At 34.1% G+C, this 20233-nt stretch overlaps 1 protein-coding gene across 1 annotated transcript; it reads right to left on the bottom strand.

Annotated features, from left to right (window-relative positions):
* Positions 1 to 8889: 8889 nt before the first annotated feature.
* Positions 8890 to 13266, bottom strand: LOC125662633 (uncharacterized). The gene is made up of 5 exons (XM_048894915.2): positions 13100 to 13266; positions 12823 to 12903; positions 11873 to 11975; positions 10646 to 10773; positions 8890 to 10309 (listed from the first exon to the last, which is right to left on the bottom strand). The coding sequence occupies exons 2-5, from the start codon at positions 12884 to 12886 to the stop codon at positions 10236 to 10238; spliced, it is 369 nt and encodes a 122-aa protein (XP_048750872.1). The 5' UTR covers positions 12887 to 12903; positions 13100 to 13266; the 3' UTR covers positions 8890 to 10235.
* Positions 13267 to 20233: the final 6967 nt, after the last annotated feature.

The following is a 20233-nucleotide window of genomic DNA, read 5'->3' as shown; positions in this document are numbered from 1 at the left end:
TGACCACTATGTACAGTGTAGTAAGCAGCTGATGGAGGTAAATATTATCCACTGGAATCAATATGGCTGTCATCTGTGGGTATTTGATGGAAAAAAAGAAGAATGTTGCCAGTGAAAATATTTAAAACACATTAATGTAGGTCTAAGTGTTGAAGTTTATATTGCATTGTAACATAAAAACATTCAAATTTCATACCATACAGCAGTATCAAAACATGTTTCATATGTATTTTCTATAATTCTAAGATTTTACCACAGATACCTGATGTACTGATGCTAACCCCACCCCCTTTTGAAAATGTTTCTTTGCAGCAATAAATCTGAAATGTGTTGATTCCCTGTCAATCTCATTTCTTTTTCGATTTAAGTACTGTAATCGTTTTACGCTTTTTGTAAGCTTTAGGGATCGGCCTTATACGGGTATACAAAAATGAGCACAAATTTTGTAATAAATTACAGGCTGCTAATGTAATACATATATGCAATACTAAATTATATATATATATATATATATATATATATATATATATATATATATATATTTATTTATTTATTTATATATATAAGCACTAAAGTTCCAACAACACCCGATACGTCAAAGTCTCGGATCCACAACATTGATACAAGGTCAAATACAAAAAAAAAATATACAAAGCACTAAAATGACTAACGACACGAACAACCAGATTGTCAAATTTTCGGGACGACCCGTCCCTTCTTCAGGACAAACGTAAAGAATAAGATAATGTGGCCAATATCAACAGAGCATAATAACAAAAACTACATATAAATACATTTAGCACTACAACTACATGTACACTAATCTACAAACGTATTTACAACGCAGACTATACATGTTTTTGGTCTTTAGGCTTGTCAATCAAAGTTAAAGGTGGAGCGAATTAGGACATGCCTTATTGTCCAAAGAGCTGATCCAATATATATATATATATATATATATATATATATATATATATATATATATTGGGACAAATCTCCGATATAATCTTCTAGAGTGCTCGACGTGGCCTCACGGAGCTACATAAATTGACGATCAGATGGAGTTCAATCACATAACATTTATTTCTCTACAGGCTGTTTCGTAAGGGGATGGTTTCCCCTCACTCGTCCCGACGAGTCTGATCGTCAATTGATATATATATATATATATATATATATATATATATATATATATATATACATGTATGTATGTATATATATATATATATTAAAAGAAATAGAATAAACAGTACACAAAGTTAAAAATTTAACGCAAGCGCTTTCATTTCTATTTCTTTTAATATTTTATACCGGACACTGTGATTTTTTTTAAAAACACAATTTGGATATATATATATATATATATATATATATATATATATATAGAGAGAGAGAGAGAGAGAGAGAGAGAGAGAGAGAGAGATAGATCGATCGATCTATGTATATATCTATCTATCCATCTATATATATATATATACAGTTTGGCGTCATATGTACATGCCATATATATATATATATATATATATATATATATATATATATATATACACGTTTTTACATATATGCATATGAACTGTTAGTATTTAGTTTGTCATCATTATACATATCTCATATTGTGTAACATGATTGTATGCCAACATGCTTGGTGAATCAATAAATAAATTAAATTATACCGGTAGAAGCTTACAAAAAGCGTGAAACGATTACATAAATCTAAAAAAGGATGAGATAGACAGGGAATCTACTTATTTCAGAGAAATTATCGCAAGAAAAAAATCAAAAGAAAGAGTGGGGGTGGGGTGGTATTAGAGTAAGTACATATAATATCCATATTTAAGGTGCCTGTGGATTTTACTGCCTAGTTTCCCTTCTGTATTCCTGTTTATATAAATAATAAACAACTGGTACCATTTGAGCATCAGTTCTCTAACATATAGGCCTATCTTGCATGTGTGCACCTAATGCTACACATCGGCTACGTGCGACATATGAAGTATGTAAACAAAGAACATCAAACTATGTATATACTACCTCTACAGTATTGAGTCAATGTATAAAACCCAGTAAATGTTGTCTACTTTCATTGTTGATAACTTTGGTTTCAGGTATTCATACATCATTATTTCAATTACAAGAATTTACCTTGATTTTTCCGATTTCAAAGTTGTACAGCTGACATCTTCTGAACGTCGTCTTTGCCATGTACGTAGTAAGCGTATTTAAGACGCTGATTCCAACCATACGACAAACTTCACCAGGATATTTCTGATCACAATGCCTTGTGATGTGTTGTCAAATCAGGGAAATTTTACTTATTTTAAGCGTAGAATAAAGAGAATATTCCGATAATTTTTTATACGATCCTAATATTAGAGTTTGTACATGTATATCCAAATATGGATTGATCAAGGCGGAGCAACTGTCATGACTTATCAACTCATTATGATCTCATTATCATACCGAGTTCATTCGTCACCTTAAGTGTCCGGCGTCTATAACATAGATTCCGATGACTGACATATTCATGAATAATCACACAATTTTAACGTTAAAGGTTCTAAAATGTAAATTCTTTGATGAATCAAACATTGTGACAGTCAATATTCATTTTTGTTTATATTTGCTAACGAATTATTTATAGCGGCGAAATATTAACGTTACGAATGTACTTCAGGTTGCTGTAATCAAAACATAATATTTTGGAAATGTGCGTTCAAAGGTCTGTTAAGATAAAAGTATCTCCCATGATTTATGGTTGGTATGATTATTATTTCTATCCCCTTGCCAAGGCTCGGGGATAGAAAACACACATCTCGTTGGATAATAAGTGTTAAACATAATATTTTTAAGAGCTATTCTATTATTCTAGCAGCAGTTTTATGGAACTCATCACCAGATTTGTTAGAAATGGCATATTCAAGTCATCTTTTAAATCAGCCTCAAATATCATTTTGATCTTCAATAATATTTATGTGTTTATTGTCTCTTTTCATTTAATTCTTATCTATATGTATGTAAACTGTGATGTTTCTATGTTTTGTGATAAATGTTCTCAATATGCATATATGTTAAAGATTTGGTGAATATTAAACATTGGTGTATATTCAGTAAGTGTACAATCCTTTTCCCCATAAATATTGGAAGATAAAGGTAACGAAATAAGTTTTAAATGGTTACACTTAGCTTGAAAGCTATATAATTACTACCCGAATTGATAAGGCTATCCTTTATTCACAGCTGGCCGGATATATTTAAATCCTACAACTATGTGCTATTTTTACAACTTGAACTTGTTAAAGTAGTATGGTCTGAATTTCGACAATTTGCATGTTCCAATTTGTAAAAATTCTGTCATTATATCACCTGTTTTAACTAAAATAATTTTAGTTAAAATTAAGGGCGTCCGTGGCGGAGTGGTTAGAGCATTGCGATCAAAATCACATGACCTCTCACCTCTAGTTAGCGCTGCTCCGAATCCCGCTCGCGCCGGTATGACCCCTGACGTATTAGTGAACTTCCTTATGTTCATTATAATTTTGATATATCTGTATATAAACATACAGCAACAACAGGTTGTCCATGTTTACATTACGCTCAATTGTGTATTCCTTTTAGGATTGATGAACTTATCGTTACCTTTTCGTATACATTGGTTGTCAGGGGATTTTTAGAAGATATATGTCTAGCAATTCAAAAATAAAAAAAAATATGAAAAGCAAATTAAATATTGTATTTTTAAGAAGAATACACATTTAAGTTTGACAATTTTTAATACAAGTTTTATTTTAAATTGCCAGCGCAATTGAAATTCGATGTACCGTTTTGATTCATTTAGTCATTTCCAATTCAGTCATTTATCATTGACCTATAATTTGTATCTAATAACAGACATTTCTAGGAATTGATGAAATGCATTGCTTGATTATATATATTACCGATATATTATAATGTGGCGTAGTGTTACATTATAATTCACCATATGCCTGGTGCTCAGGGTCAGCAAGGGGGGGGGGGGGGGGTCTTTTACATTATTTGATGCACTTTATCTTGGTAAGCTTTTTAATACATTTTCTTCGTATTCAGATAACTATTTTGTTTATATAAACTACAAAGTCATATATTTGATTATTAAAAAGGGGTTTCCAAGAAACTATTCAATTGCGCGTTTACTAACTTTTACAATTATCCTATTAGCAATACAAGATAGATAGTTCGACAAACACGGATTGCTGGACACACCAGAGGTGGGATCAGGTGCCTAGGAGGAATAAGCATCCCCTGTCGACCGGACAAAACCCGCCGTCAGCCCTATATCCTGATCAGGTAAACGGGTTGTGGTCAAAATCAGTGTGTCAAGAACGACTTAACAATGGGTATGTGATGTAATGAGTTGGACTAGAGTAGTCGTGCTTTGTGTTAGGTTGTTGGCGTCAACCGGCGAATCAGGTCGACACAGTGCAGTTGAAATATGGCTGATAAATGATTCCAAAGACTGACGATCTGCTTTAGCTTCTGCAGCTTGCTTTTCCAGATGTAACATTTATCAGACCTGACTTTCGCTTTATTCACTTCAGCCCTCTTCCTTGCAAGGATGTCTGATGTCGACACACAAGAATCAGTAGTATGTGAATAAGTACTTTGATGTTCATATTCCAGTTCTTACTCTTGCTCTTGAATAACATCCCCCCTTTCACTGTCATATGGTGCTAATTTTCTTTCATTACACTGGGATGAATGATTCCACGGACTGGTCTGTTGTTGTAGAAATGGCATTAATAAACATTCCGCCTCAATAAGTACGCTCAGATTTGAAAGTTTATATCGACAGAGAGATAACCATCAATGTGACATATGTACACAATTACATGTGGTGATATTTTACCGTTGTGTGGGGTCAAACACTGTATATCAGCGTAAATATGGTAAAGAACAATTGATAAGAAAAAGAAATTAAGTTTATGACAAGTACTGCTTTTCATACAAAATTTCCTCAAAACTGAATCCATATACTACAATACTTGACATACAATAAACTCCACTTCCATATAAATAATCAAATGGCCCATGAACTTATATTACCAATTCAAATGAATGAATTCATAATTTCAAACAATTACAGTTAATAATCATCGACTACAGAAAATGATATGAATAGCGCACCATAATTTAAGCACATGACAAAAGTATAAACTCCCTCACAGCGGGTGTGACCAGTCGACAGGGGATGCTTGCTCCTCCTGGACACCTGATTCCATCTCTGCCGTGTCCAGTAGTCAGTGTTTGCCCAGCTGTCTATTTTCTATTCCTTATAGGAGTTGTGAGATTGGTCACTGTTCGTTATCTTCACCTTGCATTATGCACAATTATATTCATGAGCATTGTTAATAGTATATATATACATGTAATTGACAATGAATGTAATTAATAGAATAAACAAGTGTAAAATTATCACAACTACTTACACCGTGGATTACAAACGTACAGACCGGATTAGTTTCCGAGAACACTCGCCTGAGAGGCGGCACAAACATACAAAGGTAATTCGCACATATAAACATTCATATTCAATCCAAGTCTAATTGACGTAAATGTAAAACATAATATTCTTGACATGGAAAATAGCAAACAACAGACAGAATATACGGGACCGCGTGCAACTACAGTTAATACGGAAAACTATACACTAGCAGTCCCTATGAAAATATGTAAAATCGGAGATACAGAATATAATTGAAGTAAATGATTCATTTGAATAAGAATACAAAAAGTGAAGATAACAATTTCATCAATTCAAAGAAGAAAATAATACAAAATAGAGTAGGGCAGATATGGACCCATGGATACATTGGAGGTGGAATCAGGCGCCCAAGAAAAGTAAGCACCCCTGTTGATCATACATATCCGCCGCGAGATGAAGGTGTATGAAGTTAGATGGTGTAGCTTCCCTCAAAATACCATGTCATTAGTCTATCCATTTTCGACAGTCTGATTAAAACCACCCCCTTCCCCTCACGAGTGTCATTAAAAATATTCTGAATCCTTATTAGTAAAATTATTTACATTGTATTAAAACACAACGTGTGGATATCTTAAGAACACGTTATTCGCTGTCAGTAGAGGGAGAAGTTGTTCTCTTTTTTTCAAAAGTAGATTTTTAAATGTTATATAGAAAAAGAAACGTTTCTACGTGGCAGATATAAAATGCAGATTTTAGTTTAGAGAATAAACTATCTATGTCATAATGCTAGAATTACATCCCCACCGTCATTCACCACCCTCCCAATTCGTCACCGTTCTAGGCGAAGTACTACTAATTTAGACCTATGCTTAGCCTTTATGACTGTAGCAGTGAGGGCCCTTTAAAGCACAATCGCCAACCGCGACACATGGCCTTCATTTTTGGGTTATATCTGAAAGACCCGTGGTTCACATCTTTAAATGCTGGGCGTTTGGCGAAGGAGCAATAATCACCTATGTTAACATCGTATCTTTTACGCGGCCATGCCATTAGCGGGGCTCAATCTCACGAGTTCCGGGTACCACTGAGCTACCGCGACCGGTTTACTGATATTAATGCTACATTGATTAGAAGGAACAGGTAGCCGTTTGCCACGATTGTAATTTTTCATCTGTAAATGTTTATTACAGTCACTTGTCCATTATAGACGCTAATACATATCCGACATGCTGATTACGATCCATCCTTATGACAGTTTATCCCTTGATTTGAATTTCAGAATCGAAAATATCACAATAAAGTTGGGTCGGTGTGACAACAAGAACAACAACAAACGAACATTAACTATGTCATCGGAGGGAGAAAATAAAACGGGTCATACCGGAATTCGAACCCCGGCTCCCTGAATTTCTAGCCATCGGCGATCGAACCCAGCTGACTGCTACACAATTTTGATTTAATCAAGCTGATTGAGTATGCTACGTAAGTTAATAAGATCAAATTTGCCACCTTAAGGTAGGTCATATGTAGGTAAAATGTTGTCTAATGCCTCGTTATTACACCTCCTACTGATTATACCAGTCATACTCTTCGTGAGTCCTATATTTTTATCAGATAATGGGAGTTGTCTGAATTATCTGTAGTCAAATGAAAGTAAGAAATGTAGATTTGATGTTATCGACCTTGAATTGTGACTCGATACATTGGTACCAAGTCAGCATGTTTGCCATTGTCAAATAACTCTGTTTACCTGATCAAAATACAGAGTTTGACCTGTCGACAGGGGATGCTTACTCCTCGTAGGGACCTGGTCCCACCTCTGGTTTTTTAAGGGTCTGTGTTTACCCAAACTCTCTTATTTGTATTGATTAAAGGAGTTATGACATTTGTTGTTATCTACACCTTTCATGTAACACTTGTTTTTGATTTTTCTTAATGGTTGGTTGGTTGAATATTGTTCGAGATTTTTTTCCCTCATATGGAGACGTCACCATTGCATGACCCGTTTTTTATAAATTACAGGCGACCCGAAACAAACATTTTTGGCCTCATGACGCCACCCAGCATACCACAATCGAAATGTGTATAATAAATTTCCATACACTCTAAAACTATATTACGTCAGTCCCCTATCGAAATTTCCCACCCCTTTTTCAGGAACAAAAGGTCAAGTTACTTTTATATATCCATGGCGTGCAAACAAGGATCAGAATCCATACTTTTATATAATTGATCTGTGCAGTGAATTGCAGCGAGCGAGTAGTCAGAGTGTTTTGAAAACAGGTAAGTATACGAGTAATAATAGCTTGTATACATTCATCTCAAAATTAGAAATCGTATCTGAAATTCTCCAGAAGAATAAACACGCCTAAAGAACAATAAAAATAGGATGACATTGTTAATGTATATAAATTATTGTAAGCTAATGTAAATGTTAAGTACATTTATGTGTGATAGCATACATGTATTTCTAGAAAAAGTTGCAGCCATTGCCTTGTTAACCGCTTAATATATTCAGCCATCCTGAAACCTACTATGACACAAATGAACAGCTGTACAAATATTTATGCGTTTCATAAATGAAAAGGCACAAAGCATCCCACTATCTAAAGGAGTTATAAGAGAAGAATACAATTACATGTATTCACATATCTTCCGAAGGACAATAAAACGACAATGATTGTATGAGCGTTAATGATAACAATCTTTAGAATACAAGCCTTTTTATTACGCTGTCACTAAAACTGGCGATGTGACGAAATGACAGTGCACACATAATATGAAGAGTATTGCGGGTAAAATGGAATGGTGCTACATAAATATGGGAATTTGACGAGAAGAATCTTGTGAAGGTACATATGGTGTTTGACACAAATTGTCGTCGGTGGCGATATGGGCATATCCTCAGGGTACAGGTTGACGACGAAAAAATAGGCCGAATCCACCCCTTTTTCAAATTTAAATCGGTAAATATTATTGTCTCCGACAATGTGTACACAGCGATAAAATGTACCGAAAGACAACGTTACAATTATTAGATGTACATGTATCATTAAGTATTGACCCATATATTTCGAGCGTAAATGAGGCAATGAAATAAGTTTTGTATTTTCACAGATGTAAATCATCATAATATGTACATATGGATACACTATTTTTCTTTTTACTTGATGCAGGGAATCATTCATCTTTAATGATGTAATCATTTCGTGCTAGATACTAAGTATATTCCAATGAAACACGCACATTAAATCTCCTTTTGAATACTTCGTAGATCTATTTAATTAGTTTATTGCTTTGAAGAATTGTTTTAAAAAGTGATACTATACCAAAAGGCCTGTGTATCGTAATTCGACAGAGAGGGTGAGAGAGAGAGTGAAATAGAGAGAGTGATATGATACATATATTGTTCAAAGAAAGTAAACACGAAATATCTTGATGATGTAAGTTTATTAAAATAATAAAATTATCAAATCAATTAATGAAATTGACAAAAAGGCAACCACGGACTCCATTAAAAAATAGTATTTAGAATCACAAAAGAATGTCTAATATCTAAATAAATCATCATGTAACTAAATATTCTCTTCAAAGTTACATGCACATATAATTATCTGGTTTCCTTACTTTCGTATGTCGCTCGGTCCGCAGCGGCAACAACTTCTTTCAATGGAGGATAATATATATGCAGTAAGGAAAGACACACATCCTCGCCAACTACTATACATGTATACACCGTGATGCAAAAATTTGCCTTGCCTTGGCACATAATGTCAGTGGGATATGTCAACTCGATATATGAATAAAAACGAGCATAGGACTGGACCTACCGACATTTTTCCCAGTTCCGATTTTAAAAAACTACTTGAGGAAATAAGTTCATACAAAAATATGATAAACTAAAAATGCATAGATTTATTTCCTAAGAATCAAGTTAAATCCTAAATTAAATCCAAACAAAACTTGCGATTTCTCTCAGCAGACGACACCGGATCAAATACATTAAATATAATGGAAATACTTCAACCGGGTAACTGATTATATAAGGAATATATGTAGATCGTTTTCCTCGGTCCTATCTGAAAAATGATTCAAGAACTAAACAGTGATGGTCAACAAAATCCACTATGAGATTACTAACACAATATAGAGCCTATCTTATAATAAACTACTGCTTCAGTAAAAGCAGACTGAGTGGTCAGGTAACAATCCTGTTGTTCACCGATACAGACCGCAATTACCGAATCCTAGCCACCACGATTCACTAATCCTATGCACAAGTCACCAATACACTATATGTAAAGCCTAGTTACAAATACACAGAACCCTGCCCAGGAACTGATTGAATAACTGAAACATTATGTTGCTTTACAACACAGTCATTAGACCTGTCCCGACTTTACGTTCACTATCAGAGAATCAAGGGGATCAATGGAACATAGTACAACTGAGTAAGGTATATTTATAACTTTCACTCTAAGTTGATTGTCTGATACAAATACACCTGATTAGTTATGATTATTGTTCTCTGATTGGCTATTGATTGGGAGCATTTCAATCCACCTTTTCATATCACTTATTTCTTCGAATTATTCAAAATCGGGTAAATACAAATACATGATAAATATACGGTATAATTATGTAGATATTAATAAAAAAAAAGTTAAATCACGACAAACGTATAATGGGACAAAAACAACCAATCTGAATAAACATAAAATGATTATATTTGAAAGATATATATTAGTTCATAAAACACTCAAAGTTGTGATGATCCTTAAAAGAGTCTTTGGAGACAAACTCCAACAGCAATAGCAATGATACTGTAAACTGGTCCATTGGCGCCATTTCCTATTACCAAAAAAAAAACATACATTGAAAAACAGAAAGATATGTACATACTAGTAAAATTTAATTAATCGATTTCATTACTAAACATATTTCCGAACACTTATTTAGTAGTACGTGTAAAAAATTACACCCAAGATGAATATGTCTCCGATTATCTGTATTTATTTTTCTAATTCAAATATCTTTGTTGCATAATACACCTGTGATGAATTTCATGATGTATCGTTCTTTCTTCTTTTGGAGTGTAACTAAATTTCTATCTCCTTATATTTGGAAGATATCTACTGTAATATATGTAGAAGATACTAACAACTCAGAAGTTTAAAAGTAACTTACCACATCCGGCTTTATTCAGTTCTTGTTTGGCAGCAGTGATAAAGGTGCTTACATAGGAGTTACTACTCAGGTCCTGAACGCAATCAGCAACATATTTTTCCAAACAATTCAGATAGGAATGGGCGGCACTATATGTAAGAATGACATAAACTATTTTTAGTTAGATGAAAGTAGGATTAGATATCGATGTGGTTGTTTCTATACATATGTTTTACCGAAGTCATATCTAACGTGTCTCTGGTTTTACAGATTTGAATGGGCAAATCTCTTTACTGAAACGTTTTGAATACATTGATATTCAGTATTTTCATCGTCAATTCTGATAGACAACGGAATTTAGGTAATACATATATTCCAATTATTTTAGAGAATTGTTTTCAGTAGGAATATTGAAAGTATGAATAAATTCTTATTAATTTATGAAATGAAACACACTGTATCCTTTCTTCTTCTCTTATAAAAAGCATTGTGGGCAAATCTATGCAGACAATGAAAGGACTATGTCAATATTTCTTTTCATGAAGCTATTTTTTCTGGATATATGCCATCTTAGATGATATTACAATTGCAAAATAATCTTATAATTTTCATAATTTTCTTTTAAAAGACAAAACCAGTGCTAACAATAAGATCGTTATGTATTAGTAAATAAGATAGCGAACAGTGGTCAATCTTCTATAAAGAATACAATATCAAGAGAAGAACAAACACGAAACTCTGGATATACGGACACATGAGCAGTCAGATAAGGTGTCTACAAAACCATTGGGTATTTTGTAAATCATACTATCATATATTTTATGCTTCATGTTTTACTTGTATGAAAATGACGAAGATAAGGAACAACGATCAATATCATGAATCATATAAAGTATGGAGATCGAAAACAGGGAATACATGTACCACTAAAACATTAGAAGTGGGATAAAATTTCTTTAGGATATCCGATCACATCTGCCATGAGTCATTTGTCTTGTAAAGATAAACAAAATAATCCGTTGTCAAAGCCACTAAGAAAATAACGGCTTAACTATTGAATACTCTTTCAGTCAACATTCCACTTCTCTGTTTTACTTTTCACACAAAAGAAACCAACACAGAAAAAAAAACGATAACTTGTCATCATTAATTATAAACCCACACTTCCAACAACCGTTCCTGATAAAATCCCAATGAAAAACTAAAAAGAAATTATATGCAGTCTTAGTAAGAATTAAGTTACCTTACCTGCAGAGCTTTGTTATATCCTGGCCTGCTGATATCCCTGCAGTGGCAAAGTTTGTAACGCAACCCTGAACCCTGGATACGGCACAATCCGCCGTGTTAACACCTATTTTATGAATTATTAGACAAACTTTAGATAAATCATAAGATAAGATTTAGTTACCATTGTGTAATATATGTATCGTAGTTTTGATACTGTGAGTGATAATTTCCACCAGATGAACGCAAATGGATTGTCTGGGACTTCCAGAATCATCCAATAAAAATGACGATTACGAATAGTGATCAATCTCATAGCTCATATAAATAATACAAAATTAAGAGTTAGACAAACACGGACCCTTGTATATTCCAAAGGTTGGATATTGTGCCTAAGTGGAAAGGTGAAGATAACGAAAAGCGATGAACCTCATAACTCCTATAAACAATACGTAATAGAAAGTCGGGCAAACACGGATCCCTGGATATACCAGGTGTGGAATCAGGTGCCTAGGAGGAGTAAGAATTTCCTGTCGACCAGTCACACCTGCCGTGATCCCTATATCATGATCAAGTAAACGGAGTTGTTCGTAGTTACCATCAGTGTGCCGGGAACGCCTAACAATCTGTATGAAACACGTCAGACAACATTTGACCCAAATGATAGGTTGCATTGACAAGATAAGTGAGCATCCCCTCTCGACTGATCACGCCCGCCTTGTGCCATCTATCTTGATTTGGTAAATATAATAATCCTTAGTATAAATGAGTTTAAAAAGAACAGCTTTTGAAACATCCAGTATGAAACACGTCAGACAGCACTTGCCCCAATGATAGGTTGTATTGGCAAATTTGACCGTTACAACTACCATTGCGAAATGCTGCCTTTAAACGAGATTGTTGAAACCCCTGAAAAATCAACTTGTTTGTCAGTAGCCTGACTCGATTTAAAATATGACCAAACATCATCTTACCTTGAAGGAATATACAGAAAAGAACTAGACATACTAGTAGACAAGTGTTGGACATGTTGGACATTTCCCTTTGTTTTCTTCCTATAAAGAGTAAATGGATTAGATTAGATGGAATGTATGACCGATTACATATCAATGCATTTTCTGTAAAAGTATGAAAAATACTTTCTTTCTTTTTTTTACATGATGATTTTGATGATAAATTTATGGATTGTAGACATCATATTTCAGATTTTAAAGATATATGGCAAAAACGTCTGACAGGATATATTCTTACCTCTGAAAGAGTAAAATGTTGTTTTGAGTTTTGATGCTCTTTACACGTCGGTAATATCTGAAGCTCAGTGATCTAATAAGATATCATTTACCCCTCCTTTAAATACCCAGCAACCAATTTTCATATTCTAATATGTCGCAAGTCACGTACACCGATACATGTTGTTGTTAACTCATGCATTACTTGTTGTTGTTATGGAGATGCACTATTTTAAGATATAGCCCTGGTAACAGCGAATCGGAGGATTCATTATTATGCAAGGAGCGCTGTAAGGTATTTCATTGCGCTGTGCAAAATTCGGGTAATCCCCAATGTACCAAATAGGAGGAAGTTTTTTGGTTATGGTTTTCATGTGCATCTAAATACCAAATATGTTTAGCACATTACACAAGTTGTCAAAATTCATGTTAAAAAAAAACGTCTGCAGTCAAAGATCAAACTGAGGTAAATCTATATTTTATGGTTTATAGATAGTTACCGCACCTATACTGGATTCATAAACTTCATAAAAACCCTTACAAAGATACATTACTGGATCCCGTAAATGTTCTACCAAGTCCCTATCTTTGCTCCTCACGAAAATATTAACAGCTGTGAAGGAGAAACTCTAAACTTACTGTGTGACTGCATATGTCAGAAGTGGTGTTAATCAAATGTGGATTCTAACAAAAATCCAAGGAACTGTTAGTAAACTTGAAATCGAAAACTTGTTCGCAAACCAACAACATCAAAATGTATGACTTTTCAACACTATACACGATCATTCTCACGATAAATTGAAGACTAGACTTTTTGATATCATAGACATTTTCTTCTTCAACAAAAAACGGAAACCGCAAATATTCCTATGTAGTGATCAACTATTTAAATTATTTTGTTATACGCCACTCTGATTCCACGCACACGTACTCTGAAGTTGAAATAAAAAAATATGCTGGAGTTCCTCATTGACAATATCTTCGTGGTCTTTGGTGATCAGATCTTCCAACAGTCTGTTGGAACCATGAGCACGGATTGTGCTCCTTTGATAGCTGACCTGTTTTTTTATATTCCTTTGAAGCAGAATTCACTCGAAAACTTCTACATGAGAAGAAAAAAATCTCTTGCTGCAGCCTTTAATTCAACATTTAGATATATCGACGACGCATTTTCTATTAACAATAATAATTTTTATTCATATGTCGATTCGATACATCCCAGTGAACTCGAAATGAAAGACACAGAGTCGTTCATTTCTGCTTCATACATATTTTATTGAAAGTAGATACAAACGACAAACTAAAAACCGGTCGAAACGGGATGCGTACTCCTCCTCGGCACTTGATCCAACCTCTGGTATATCCATGGGTCCGTGTTTGCCCATCTATTTTTCATTAATTATAGGAGTTATGTTATCATGATGTTTATAACTGTTCGTTATCTTCACCTTTCATTGTGACATTTTGATATGGTTTTCTTTAAATGTATATTACTCTACCGAAAATCACAAATAAGTAATACCATTCCAGACTCAATGATTAGATACATTCATCTATATATATCACGCATAACATTGAGTGTAATGTAAAACCAACCATATTTTTAAATCTCTGTGTTAACTTCCATGTTGACCTCTCCGGGAAATGCAAAAACAATACAAGTCATCGGCCATAGAGCCTCTCAATGATAATTGTACTCATTTGTCAATAACGCATTCATGGAAATTCTAATTCTATTTTAATAAATTCATTGTCAGCACCATTTATCTGTTAAATGAGATGATACAAATAAAACAGCATACAATGAATATACCATCAGTCTTACAATCACCATTATTGAACCTAAGTGGCCAGAAAACATTTAAACATTTAACGTTAAATTGATGTAATAGCTTAATTGACACATTATGTTTGAAGTGGACTTAATTCATAAGCTTAGGTAATGTTTTATGAATGTGACGAGTGAACTGTATATTTTTATTGATAGTAAATCTTGGTTAGTTATCGTTTACAAATATTTCAGTGCGGTGCATTTAGTATAATCTAGTTTGACAATACAACCTATCTTTGGGTCAAATATGCTGTTTCAAATATACTATATAAATAATATGTGTATAATGATATATCAGTGAATCAGTGTATAATAATACATACAATAATAATATGTGTTTCGTACCGATTGTTCGGACGATCTTGTGGTACTGGTTTTAAATACGGTATACTCCGTTTACGTGATCAAGATATGGGGCGCACGGTGGGTGTGACCTGTCGACAGGAAATGGTTACTCCCTGGCACCTGATCACACCTTTGGTATATCCATTGGTCCGAGGTGAGCTAAATCTCTATTTTGTCATCGTTTAAGGACTTACGAGATTGATCAAGATCGTTATCTTAACCTTTCATACACACATCAAACTCCTGATCGTGGAATATAGTTACTGATGTATCACGATTTCCCCCAAATTTTATTTTCACATTTGATGATCAAATTATATTGGTTAATGTCTTTAAAAGGTTTTACAAATATAAGATTATACATTATGATAGAAGCTCATTTTATAGAGCTTATTTGTTCTGTAAACAAAGATTGGGGTATGTCATTATTTTCGAAGTTTTCGAAAGAAATTGATATAAATCAAACTTCGTGTTTTCCCTAAAATAGCTCTTAGGGCCTACAAGTTTACCATTATTTCGGATTTCAAAAATTTCGGTTGAGCATCACTAAAAAGACATTATTTGTCGAAATGCGCATCTGGTGCATCAAAATTGGTACCGTATAAGTTTTACATCATATCTATCACATGTTTAGTATTTTCAGGTAAAATGGGTCATTTAGACGTTAAATTCGTGACTGTGTGGATTTAAGATGCTTTAATTAACATTTTACTGGTGTGTTTGTAAACATAAAAAGACTCGATTTTTTTTTACACAACACAGAGATATGGCTAGAATATTCATCGTATCCTTGTATTCCGCAGGTCAAACTTTTGGCTCTCAACATAAAATGAACTTTAATTTTAATGTTTAAAATTCAAGAATAAAATGTTTCTTTAAGAAAAGTGACTCAGTCCGTTTAAAGAAACCTGATTTAGTCCCTTTAAAAACACGTGAATCAGTCCCTTTAAAGACACGTGATTCAGTTCCTTTAAATACATGTGAATCAATCCCTTTAAACACACGTGAATCAGTCCCTTTCAAGACACGTGAATCCGTCCCTTTAAAGACACGTGAATCAGTCCCTTTAAAGACACGTGGTTCAGTTCCTTTAAATACATGTGAATCAGTCCCGTTAAACACACTTGAATCAGTCCCTTTAAGGACACGTGAATCAGTCCCTTTAAAGACACGTGATTCATTTCCTTTAAATACATGTGAATCAGTCCCTTTAAACACACGTAGATCAGTCCCTTTAAAGACACGCGAATCAGTCCCTTTAAAGACACATGAATCAGTCCCTTTAAATACACGTAATTCAGTTCCTTTAAATACATGTGAATGCAAGGTGAAGATAACGAACAGTGATCAATCTCATAACTCCTACAAGCAATACAAAATAGATAGTTGGGCAAACACGGACCCCTGGACATACCAGAGGTCAGTCCCTTTAAACACACGTGAATCAGTCCCTTTAAGGACACGTGAATCAGTCCCTTTAAAGACACGTGATTCAGTTCCTTGAAATACATGTGAATCAGTCCCTTTAAAGACTTCCGACCTAGTCCCTTTAAGGATATTGTATGTTCACACCTTGTTTACAATGTAATTCACTGCATCTTTGTTAAAATGCATTTCATATCTATCAACAAACAAAAATAAAAAGAGAAATAAATTAGTATGATTTATATACTTACATACATAGTTAGCGTAAGTGCATGGTGCGAAGCATGACCATACATTTCAGAAATCGTATTTGGATTATCATCAGACGTTTGAGAAGATTTTATTAACTTTCGGAAAACTACATAACATTCCAGACATTAGATATCTCGGAAATTCCCAAACGTCGAAAAAGCACAAAGGACAATAATTCAGAGGATGTCTACAACTCTTAGGCACGTTATTTCACCTCTGGAATATCCAGGGGTCCATGTTTGCATTAAAAAAGAACTGCAAAGTGGTTTATGAAATAGTGTGAAAGGTGAAGACAAGGAACATTGACCAATCTCATAACTCCTGCAAGCAATACAAAATAGATAGTTGGACAAGCACGGACCCCTGAACATAACAGAGGTGGGATCAGGCACCTAGGAGACGTAAGCATCCCCTGTCGACCGGTCACACACGACGTGATCCCTATATCTTGATCAGGTAAACGGAGTCATCCGTAGTCAAAATCAGTGTGCCAAGAACAGTCCAACAATCGGTATGAAACACGTCATATAGCATTTGACCCAATGATAGGTTGTAATGGATAACTAGATCGTTAAAACGACCATATAATTTGCGAAATGCTGACTAAACGAGACTGTAAATAGTCCCGCCGTACTTTATATCGTATGAAAGTAGCAAAAATGTCATTCATTATTTTGTTAATTGCTTTAATTTTTATTTTATGAATAACAGAACACATTATTTTTTTATGACACGGACGAATATATCCTTCGCAATAAAATGGATTCAGTACAGACAACCGTATTGTGACATCATTCCTTACTTACACATCTGCGGGAAGACACTGCAATTTTGTTTAGGCGATATAAATATCCATGTACATGTACTTGCAGTTCATTCAAACCGAAATGACTTCGATTTGTAAGCGTTTTTTTTTTAAATTATTATATTCAATTAAAACCTGGGAAGTCATATTGAGTTGCTTTTATTTTACACACTGTCAGCCTGGGGAGTTCTTAATGCAAATATTGTGTATCAAAATTTCAATGAATAGTGTTTGGTGAATAAGGAATAAAAATGAAATATATTAAGAACAGCCGTGAATACTTGTGTTTGCGTTATCATTTTTATTCAGAACTTTTCTTCATGTTTTAGATGAAGAATAAGTTCTTATTTCCGCCTTAGCATTTTTTGAAACACCCACAAATAGATAGGCCAATAAGAAAGATTATATTTTAGAAAAGGAATAAATTGTTATCCGGAAGGTAAAGTGAAAGTAGACGGATGAAATACCCAGAAACTGTTAAGTACATACACTATACATTCAGTGCACTAACACAATTTCAGAAAATATATTACAAAAGGATTCGGATGCCTGTAAAATGATATGTATAATGTAGTGCTGTTTTGTTTTATGTTAGTTGACATTTTTATGTGTAGAGGTTATATTGGGTCAACTTCCTCTCTTAAAGCATGTATGCAAACTGGCGCCAAAGGGTCATATAGTAGAATAATGAGTTTTAACAAAGACTTAAATGTATTCGATACATTTGTCAAAGTTTAAAAAAGATGTAAATACAAGATTATGTAGATATATCAGTGCCACAATTAAATTTAAACACTTGGTTTAATATTCTTGTTTTAGTTTTATAATTTTAATTCTGTATTTTCGTTTTAACAAATTCATTATAGAAACATTTTTGTTTTATAATCAATTTCAGGTTTTGCTATAGCAATTTCATCCTCACAATTTTGTTTCTGCTTTAAAAAGAAATAATTCTATATATTTTGTTTTAACGTGTTTGCTCTTGTTTATAATTCTGACTGTGTATTTTTGTTTTAACAATTTCATTGTAACATTTTTTGCTCATGTCTATTCTAGGGGGGGGGGGTGTTTCATTTCGAATTTTGAGAGCCATGTCTAGAAAGTTTTATTGTGGATAATCTGGATGAAAAATAACACCACTGTTATTCAAACGCGACCAAATGGTTTTGGGTGTATGTTTTTAGCCTTATCGCACTGGATTTTTTATTCATCTAGAATACTATGTCTCTATCCAGTTTATTATTTTATCTATTTTCAGTTGAATAAAGAGATCTGCTTTCATTTTCAGTTTACGACTATCAACCGTAAATCGTACATCCAAATGCGCGTCGTGACAAGAAACTTCGGATGTAATTATATTGACATTGTAAAGGTCTAGCTAAGTTTGACAATGTAATTGCACAGCGGTTTGACATCACCTTTATACGGCTTTTTAATAGCTGAAAACAATTCCTGAAAAGGAAGTCCAACCCCAAAAAACCCGTAAAAAGATGCGTGTATGAAACACGATGCTCCTGGTGACAACAAAGAAATACACCAAGGTCGAGATTATAAGGTCAAAACACTATTCAAAAATAAATGTCTTGTGACAAGGAAGACACATATGAAAGCCACAGTCGGACAAACAAGTAGCTATCCCCACATTTTGACAACGGTCATTATCTGTTAATTTTATCTGCAAAGACAGCTATATTGAGTGATTAACACCCCCTCCGTTTTTTTTAGAAATAGTGAATGAATCGAAACATTGTGACGTTGGATGAGGTTGTAAGTGATGTAGAAATTAAATCCCCCTCTCAACAATTTAGCCTTTTTAAGCTAAGTCAAACTTGTCAATTATTTAAACAAATCAACTTCAAAATCCCCTTCCAGCTTTCCCTTCCTGTGTGTCTGATATTGAATATGTGCATGACAGTTAATATCACTTACCGAATGGTAACATGAAAAATGAAGATAAAGAACAGCGATCAATCTCTTAACTCCTATCTGGATTAGAAATTAAGATTTGGACAAACACGGACCCCTGGACATACCAGAGGCCTGACCAGGTGTCTAGTAGGGGTCAGCATCCCCTCTTAAAAATGTGACAAATGGTAAAATATGTTTACTTTACTTGATGTGTAGTATGGAAGGTGAAGATAATGAACAATGATCAATCTCATAAATCCTATTAGAGAGTTGGGCAAACACGGATCACTGGATTTACAAGATGTGGGATCAGGGACCTGGGAAAAGTAAGGATCCCCTGTCGACCGGTCACATCCGCCGTGAGCCCTATAACATGATCAGGTAAACTGGGATATCCGTAGTCAAATTCAGTGTTCCAAGAGTGTCTAACAATCGATATGAAAGAAGTCAGACAGCAGTTTACCTAATGATAGGTTGTATACGCAAACTAGATTGCTATAACGACCTTGGGAGTTGCGAAATTCTGCCTTTAAACGGGACGTTGAAACTCCTGTACCATCAAGCTATTTATCAGTGGCCTGCCTCGAATT

This window comes from Ostrea edulis, chromosome 8 (genome assembly GCF_947568905.1).
Source record: "Ostrea edulis chromosome 8, xbOstEdul1.1, whole genome shotgun sequence".
NCBI lineage: Eukaryota > Metazoa > Mollusca > Bivalvia > Ostreida > Ostreidae > Ostrea > Ostrea edulis.
Note: the sequence above shows the minus strand (reverse complement) of the source record. Positions and strands in the feature narration are given on the sequence as shown.